General features: G+C 52.1%; 1 protein-coding gene across 1 annotated transcript in view; it reads left to right on the forward strand.

The window, feature by feature from the left end:
- FCHO1 (FCH domain only 1) overlaps positions 1-9161 on the forward strand; it is a 23202-nt gene that overhangs the window by 4324 nt on the left and 9717 nt on the right. Inside the window, 8 exon segments of the mRNA XM_023747808.1 lie at positions 146-237; positions 1500-1574; positions 2728-2869; positions 5232-5384; positions 5626-5730; positions 7700-7798; positions 7892-7988; positions 8963-9057. Coding sequence (XP_023603576.1) covers positions 146-237; positions 1500-1574; positions 2728-2869; positions 5232-5384; positions 5626-5730; positions 7700-7798; positions 7892-7988; positions 8963-9057 — 858 coding nt within the window.

Below are 9161 nucleotides of genomic sequence, written 5' to 3' on the forward strand. Positions count from 1 at the left end.
GTGTGTGGGTGTGTGTAAATGAACCAATCCCCGAGAGCCAAGGGGATGGACTTCTGCCGGTTGGGTCCTCCGTTTAAGCCCTGTTGCTGGACAACACTGATGCTTTTTCTGCATCCTTTTCTCAGTCTCCACTTCGTCTTTGCAGGGCGAGAAGAACCACGGCTTTGAGGTTCTGTACCACAACATGAAGCAGGGCCCCATCTCCACCAAGGAGCTGGCAGAATTCATCCGGGAGAGGTGAGGCTCCCACCCCCACCTGCACACGGCTGGCCGTGCCCCACAGTCCACCCAGCCTGGCCTACCTCGTGCCCCCGCCCATCTCGGCTCACCGCCACCCCAGGCCCCGCCCCCTCAGGTCCAGATCCCTGTGGGCTCCAGGGACCACACTTGCTTGAAGACCCTCAAGACTAGTCTTCTCAACACTCTCAGCCCCATGATCTGTAAACAACCTTCCCCAGGTGTCTCACGCCTCCTGGGAAGACACATGACCTACCTAAAGGGGAATTTGAAAACGCAATCTTGTGCCCTAAGCACGATCAAAGAAAACACATACGATAAAATAGTCTACATTTCCGTGTAAGTGTTCTGCTGTTAATATCCCAGAAAACATAATAAATCAGATTGCAAAGCAGCTCCCTGGCCACTCAGGAGTGAGTGCTGTTACATGCGGGCAGAGTTCAAAGGATTATAACCAAGTATTTCTCTTCATGGCTGCCAGGTGGGACTTGCCGTACAGGACAGAGGCCACTCTGTTTTGTGGGTCTTCCACCCTGTGGTCCTCCACGGATGCCTCTCTCCTAAGAGGCCCCCATGGGCAATTGGTTTTAACTGGGCTCATTGCTGCCCCAAACAAAATTAAGGTTCTATTAATCCAGATGAAAATGTGAGTGGAGCCCTGACTGGTTTGGCTCAGTGGATAGAGCGTCGGCCTGCAGACTCAAGGGTCCCAGGTTCGATTCCGGTCAAGGGCATGTACCTTGGTTGCGGGCACATCCCCAGTAGGGAGTGTTCAGGAGGCAGCTGATCGATGTTTCTCTCTCATCGATGTTTCTAACTCTCTATCCCTCTCCCTTCCTCTCTGTAAAAAGTCAATAAAATATATATTAAATATATATTTTAAAAAGTGAGTGGATATGAGGTAGGCATTTAGTGGTGTCTGTCCAAAGGGAAGGAGGAGATATGAGTTTGCTTGCTGCAACTAAACGAGAAAAACCATATAAACGTTATATGGTTTTTCTCATTTATATTATACAGCATTTACAGTATGTGCTCAAAATTTTTTTGACCTGCTGCTGCTACTGTTGCTACTACTGCCACTACTATTGTTGTAAAATGTATTATTTAAGGATACAAACCTCTCCCATGAATTTCCTGGTACTGTCCTCACTAAGAGCCACTGCTCAGATGTTGGAGGTGGGAAAACTGAGGCTCAGGGGGGCCAGGGTATCTCCCATGGGTGCCCAGAACCTTCCCTAGCTTTTCCCTGTCCTCCTATCCAGGGCCACTATCGAGGAGACCTACTCGAAAGCGATGGCAAAACTTTCCAAGCTGGCCAGCAACGGGACCCCCGTGGGGTGAGTGGGCCATGGTGGGGTAGGGGTCCCCAAGGTTGTGGGGCCCTGGGGTCATCAGGAGCCTTCCCTGGGGTGGACATCTTTTCACAGGTGTGTTGTGTAGGATAGGGAGTCATACCCCCACTTATGGGGCTAATCAGACAGAGGAAGGTATATCATTCATTCATTCATTCATTCACTATCTCATTCACTCATTTAACACATATTTACTGTGTACCTACTGTGTGCCAGGTACTGTTCGAGGCACTAGTAACCCAGTGGTCACCAAGACAGATAAAATCCTCAGTTACCTGCAGGCTATGTTCATGCCATGCACATCTAGGATGTGTGACAAGACAAATGTTAACTACAAACATGAACAGTCCTTTCCCGGGGCTAAGAGTGCTAGGAAGGCAATGAAATAAGAGCATGAGAGGTTGGACACCTCCTCCGAGGTGGCCTCCGGTCCTATGAGCTGAGACCTTAATAATGGGAAGGAGTCAGCCCTGGGAATGAGTGTCTGGGGACGGAGACCCAGGCCGGCAGCTCGACCAGGGTAGAGGCCCTGACGCAGCCACGCCCTGTATGTTCAAGGAGGAGCAGAGAGGCTGGTATGCTGCAGGGCCTGGGTGAGCGGGAGATGAGATGGGGGGTTGGACACGGGGCCTGACGCACAGGTGACTTTAAACAAGGATGCGATGTGGTCCCACTGACATTTGCAAAGTTCCCTGCGGCTGCTGTGGGGCAAAAGTTCTGTCAGGGGCAGAAAGGGAGGCCGAGGGAGGGGAGGCGGGGGAAGCGGGAGGGGGATTCTGCTGAGGCAGGGAGGCCCCGTGAACTTGGTTGGGGCTGGTTGGGTCCTAGCTGCCTTTGGGTATCAGGTGGGGCCTGGAGCGAGGACTCCAGGCCTCAGGGCCTGAATTTACATCCCAGCCCTGATGCTCATTCGCTGTGGGGCCTCGCGTGAGTCACGGAGCCTCCTGTTCCTCAGTTTCCCCATCTGTCACAAGCTGCCTTATATGGTTGCCGTGGGGATTAAACGAGTTAATGTGTGTTGATGCTTAGCAGGGCCTGGCACACAGTAGGTGCCGGAGCCAATGCCAGTTGTGCCGTCTGAGGGGACCCAGGGGTGCTGGGCCTGCGGGGCCCCGCGTGTGACCCTGCCCGTCTCCAGGACCTTTGCCCCGCTCTGGGAGGTCTTCCGTGTCTCCTCGGACAAGCTGGCGCTCTGCCACCTGGAGCTGACCCGGAAGCTGCAGGACCTCATCAAGGACGTGCTCCGCTACAGCGAGGAGCAGCTCAAGATGCACAAGAAGGTGTGTGCCTGGCGGGCACTGCCCAGTGGGGTGGGCAGGGGGCGCCGGCGGCTGAAAGGAGCCCAGGCCTTCTGAGGCCTGCAAACCTCCAGCCTCCACTTGTGCCGCCGAAGATGCTGGGAATTCTGAAATTTCGAACCCAGAACCCCGCAGACCAGGGAACTGTCAGACATTTCAGACTCAAAATCCTGGAGCAGAGTCTGCGCGCTGCAGCCTGGGGGCCGATGCAGCGCCACCAAGTTTTGTCCAGCCCACGAGCTCGAATGGTTATTACATTTTTATTTTTATTTTTTTAAATATATTTTTATTGATTTTAGAGAGGAAGGGAGAGGGATAGAGAGATAGAAACTGCAATGATGAGAGAGAATCATTGATCGGCTGCCTCCTGCATGCCCCCTAATGGGGATCGAGCCACAACCCAGGCATGTGCCCTTGGCCGGAATCAAACCTGGGACCCTTCAGTCCGCAGGCCGATGCTCTATCCACTGAGCCAAGCCGGCTAGGGCTGGTTATTACATTCTTAAATGGTGGTGGTGGGATCCGGAGGAGAAGAATATTTTGTGAAACGTGAAAACGACATGACACTCAGGTTTCAGTGGCTGTAAATCGAGTTTCATTGGCACACACCCATGTCCACTTGTGTACAATAGTCTGACTTTTTTTGAGTTGAGAGCCCATGACAGGCAAACCCATTTGCTGTCTGTCCCTTCACAGAAAAAGCTTGCTAACCTCTCATCTCGGCGGTTAGCACCTACAGATGCTATTATCTGACATGTCTAGACGCTTTCAAACCTAGAATCTTGAAAGCGTCAAGCCTTAGACTCTCAGGATCCCAAAATAGTAGCGTCTGATAATTCATAGGTGCTCGGCATCTACAGAGCCCAAACCTGCATTTTTAACTCTGTTAAATAGGGGAGTTGGTAGTAGTACTCAATATTGTATACTTATAAATGGTTAATATAGTAAATCTTATATTATGTGTATTTTACCACAATTTTAAAAAAATTGTGGGCTGATGTGAAACAATCTTGGGAATGGACCATGAAGTAGAAAAACCAGTGGGATAAACAGCACAGGCTGCTGCAATTTGTCCTTAAAAAATGGGTGAAAACAGGCATATTTACTCGTCCATGTGCTGATTAATTCTGGAGACCTATGATGGTAATAGTGGGGGCCCCCTGGCAGAGGCCTGGGAGGCTGGGGATCAGGGAATGGAAGGTTTTTTGTTTTATTTTTAATTTTTATTTTTAAAAAATATATATTTTATTTTTATTGATTTCAGAGAGGGAGAGGGAGATAGAGATAGGAACATCACTGATGAGAGAGAATCATAGATCTCTCTCTCTGCTGCCTCCTGGAGGCCCCACACTGGGGATTGAGCCTGTAACCCGGGTGTGTGCTCTGGCCGGGAATTGAACCCTGACCTCCTGGTTCATAGGTCAGTGCTCCACCACTGAGCCACACCAGTCAGGCTATTATTGATTTTTTAGAGACAGAGTAGAAAGGAGAGAGAGAGAGAGAGAGAGAGAGAGAGAGAGAGAGAGAGAGAGATTTGTTGTCCCACGTATTTATATATTCATTAGGTCTTGTATGTGCCCTGACCTGGGATCAAACCCACAACCTTGCTGTATCAGCACGATGTTCTCACCAACTGAGCTATTCAGCCAGGGCAGGGTATGGGAGGTTTTAGGGAGCTCACCCCTTAAAACTTTTTGAATTATGTGTAAATATGACCTACTTTATTATTTTTTAAAAAATATGTTTTATTGATTTTCTAGAGAGGAAGGGAGAGGGATAGAAAGTTAGAAACATCGATGAGATAGAAACACCGATCAGCCGCCTCTTGCACGCCCCACACTGGGGATGTGCCCGCAACCAAGGTACATGCCCTTGACCGGAATCGAACCCGGGACCCTTCAGTCCACAGGCCGACGCTCTATCCACTGAGCCAAACCGGTTCTGGCTATATGACCTACTTTAAACATGACAGTTTTTTATGTTAAAATAATACTCAGAGAATCCCACAGTGTTTGGGAAGCTGGGAACTTCACGGTCTGCACCTGAGGTCTGCTCAGGTCCTGCACCCAGGGGTGTCAGGTGGCACCCATGCTCCCCCTTCCCCTCCGGTACATGCCCTTGACCGGAATCGAACCTGGGACCCCTCAGTCCGCAGGCTGACGCTCTATCCACTGAGCCAAACCGGTTAGGGCAACATGACTGTTTTTTATGTTAAAATAATACTCAGAGAATCCCACAGTGTTTGGGAAGCTGGGAACTTCACGGTCTGCACCTGAGGTCTGCTCAGGTCCTGCACCCAGGGGTGTCAGGTGGCACCCATGCTCCCCCTTCCCCTCCCTCGCAGCTGAAAGAGGAGGCAGGGGGCACCCTGGACGCTGTGCAGGTCCTCGCGGGCGTCAGCCAGCTCCTGCCCAAGTCCCGGGAGAACTACCTGAACCGGTGCATGGACCAGGAGCGGCTGCGCAGGGAGAGCACCAGCCAGAAGGAGATGGACAAGGTGAGCCCACGGCTGCCAGTCTCCAGCCCACACCAGTCCACGTCCGCAGGTCCGGGGAGTTGGCCGAGGCGTGAGGGCTGCCTGGTGGGAGAGGGAAAACATGTCACAGAGCTATGGTTATTGAACCTGAGTGTGGTCCCCAGACCCTGGGCACCCCAAGAAGTCCACCTGCTGGGGGCACGGTGGGGGGAAGCTCCCTGGGTGTCCTCGCCCAACCCTGTCCCCTCTCTGTGCCTCCCAGGCAGAGACCAAGACCAAGAAGGCGGCCGAGAGCCTGCGGCGCTCCGTGGAGAAGTACAACTCCGCCCGCGCTGACTTCGAGCAGAAGATGCTGGACTCGGCTCTGGTAAGAACCGGAGGTCTGTGCCTTAGAGACCACACATCCCCGGCCAGGGGCCTCAGAAGGCCAGAACCTCCCACACCCTCAACTCCCAGGAGCCTCGGTCACAGGGATAAAGCCATCAAATGCTAGAGCCAGTTAGCTAGTATTGTTGTTGTTGACATTATTATTATTATTATTTCAAAAGTCAAATACTTTTTATTTTATTTTTTTGTTAATGTTGACATTATTATTATTATTTCAAAAGTCAAATACTTTTTATTTTATTTTTTTGTTCATCCTCATCTGAGGATATTTTTCATTGATTTTTAGAGCGAGTGGAAGGGAGGGGTAGAGATAGAGAGAAACATAGATATGAAAGCTACACATCGATTGGTTGCCTCCCTAACCGGTTTGGCTCAGTGGATAGAGTGTCAGCCTGCAGACTCAAAGTACGTGCCCTTGACCAGAATCCGGGACCCTTCAGTCCAAGGGCCGATGTTCTATTCACTGAGCCAAACCAGCTAGGGCTCAAATAATTTTTGTGCCTTGTTTTTCCTACCTGTAAAATGGGAACAGTAATAGTACCTGCCTCATAGAGTTGTTGTGAAGATTAAATGAGTCACTATATGTGAAGTTTTCAGACTAGTACCAGGTGCATAGAAACCATTCTATGAGGTATAATTTTTATTTATATTATTATTGACTAGAGACCTGGTACACAAAAATTCATGCACTGGGGCGGGGGGTGTCCCTCAGCCTGGCCTGTGCCCTCTCACAGTCCAGGACCCCTCAGGGGATGTCCACCTGCCAGCTTAGGCCCGGCCCTGTGTCCCTGCCACCTGGGTGGTCATGATGCGAACTGTCCCTTTCTGGCTCACAAGTCATGTGCCACCTGCCTGGAGGCCGCTTGTATAACCCTCAAACAAAGCGAGGTCGACCAGATGGCCGGGTTGGTCCATTGTCATCACAGGATGGAGGCAAATGGTAATCTCAGGGTTAGGGCATGTGGAGCCAGCAGAGGGGAGTGAATGGCAGGCCTAAGCTGCAGTTGGACATCCTTAGTGCTGCCGAGGAGGCGGGAGAGGCTCCCTCCACCACCACTGCACTTGCAGCCGTCAGCCCGGCTTGTGGCTGAGCGGAGCTCCCCCTGTGGGAGTGCACTGACCACCAGGGGGAAGCTCCTGCATTGAGTGTCTGCCCCCTCCCCTTTCAGTGTGTGTCATAGTGCCCGGTCATTCCGCAGTTAGGGTCAATTTGCATATTACCCTTTTATTATACAGAATAGGATGAGGTTTTTTGTTTTTTTAACAAGATAGGGCAGGATTTAGACTCTAAGAGTCTCCTGGCATTTCATGGTGGCTGAAAGGCTTGGGTTCTGGTCCAGCCTCCATTCCTCACCAGCTAAGTCACTTTTTACAAGATCCTGTATCTCTCTGGGTCTCTGTCCATCCAAATGTGTGAAAAGCAGATTGGAATCTCAGGATTAGGAATCAGATTTTTTTTCTTCTGATTTTGCAAGTGATGGAAAGTTACAAATGATAGAGACCTTCATTCAAACTGACAAAGAAGATTTACAGGCTCACGGGACAGAAAAGTTGGAGGGGAGGGCTCCAGGCATGGCTGGATCCAGGTGCTCGAATGGTGTTGGCAGGAAGTTGTGCCTCTCTCCTTTTCAAGACTGTTTTTCCCTCTGGGGCTTCATTCTCAAGCAAACACACCCGTGTGTGTGTGTGTGTGTGTGTGTGTGTGTGTGTGTCCAGCAAAGCGGCCACCAGCAAGCTTCCACACGCATCCCACCAATTCATTGACTCAGGATAAGAAAATGTTTTTTCCCTATAGTTCCAGCAAAAGACCTAGGGCAGACTCTCCTTGGCTCTTCCCCAAACCAATCACTGGGCCTAGGGGGTTGAAATATTCTGACTGATCAGGCTGAGTCACAGGGCAACTCCTGGTGGCCTTCCCCTTTCTGCTTGCCCCTCCCCTGCTGCCTCAGCACTTCCAAACCATGGAAGAGACCCACCTGCGGCACATGAAGACCCTGCTGGGCTCCTACGCCCACTCGGTGGAGGACACGCACGTGCAGATCGGGCAGGTGAGTGGGGCCAGGGGTGGGGCGTGAGGGTGGAGGTGCTGAACAAGAGGTCCCTGGCCTTGCCCAGTTACACACCCCACCCACTCTGCCCAGGTTCACGAGGAGTTTAAGCAAAATATAGAGAACATCAGCGTGGAAATGCTGCTGAGAAAGTTTGCAGAAAGCAAGGGCACGGGCCGGGAGAAGCCTGGTGAGTCGGGGCACCTGGGGGTCAGGCTTCGTGGAAAGGACAGGGTTCACGAGGCAGGAGACTTCCCTGGGTCTCAGTTTCCCCATCAGTAAAATGGGCTGATGACAAGTCTAACTCTACAGCCCACAGAGGAAGAGGATTTGATGCCTGATCTTATGTGTAAATCTAATACACCAGATACCGGAGGGGCCATGAATGCCAGACTCCGCTGTTCAGATTTTACCCCCAAGGGCCAAGGGAGGCCTTACGAGCTGTTGAGCAAAAGACCAATTGGAAACTGCCCAGGTGCAGGGTCGGGAGATGTGGAGAGCAAGCGTTTGGGGTCAGACCTGGCTGTCATTTCCTCACTGCTTTTTGCTGTGAGGACTCGGATGTGGGTCTTGACTTCTCTAAGCCTCAGTTTCTTCATCTGTAAAGTGAGGATGATACTGATCCCCAACTGATGGCGTGTGAATGTTCAGTAATTCGATGCAAGTAATAGGCGAAGTATAAGCCTGGCACGCAGTAGGAATCCAATAGATGCTGGTGCACAGTCTGTCCCCAAGTCTAGTCTAGCACGAAGGCCTGTCCTTTCTCCCTCCTCGCTACACAGCTCAGCCCACCCCTCCTTGCGTAGGCCCTTACCCTAGCCCTTCCCTGGCCGCAGATCAATCATGCCCTGCTCCTGCCCACACACCCTCCCTGGCTCCCCATCTCCCTGAGGAGAGTCCCAGCTCCTCTCCCTGGCACTTGCAGCCCAGCCCATTGCATAGACTTGTGGTCCATCCCTGACCCACCCAAGGTCCATCCAGAAAAGCTGGACGTAGAAATGACTCAGGCATCACCCCTCCCCCCAGTCCGTCCCAAGGTGGGAGCAGAAGCCTTGGCCCATCCCCTCAGGACCAGCTCCGGGACGGGTGCGTGTGTGGCCAGGGGCTACCCTCCTGGGGCCCAGGCGCCCTCTCTGCTGAGTGTCCCAATCCCTTCTGTCTCAGGGCCGTTGGACTTTGAGGCGTACAGCGCAGCCGCCCTGCAGGAAGGCAAGTACGTCTGGCCCTGGATGCCCAGGCTGGACTGTAGGGAAAGGGAGGCAGAGCTGAATGGGGAGGGGCACCCCAGGGCTCAGCTGCATCCATCACCCATCCTCAGCAATGAAGCGTCTGCGGGAGCAAGCTTTCGCCTCCCAGGACTGAG

The sequence above is a fragment of the Myotis lucifugus genome, unplaced genomic scaffold (genome assembly GCF_000147115.1).
Source record: "Myotis lucifugus unplaced genomic scaffold, Myoluc2.0 scaffold_990, whole genome shotgun sequence".
Classification (NCBI taxonomy): Eukaryota; Metazoa; Chordata; class Mammalia; order Chiroptera; family Vespertilionidae; genus Myotis; species Myotis lucifugus.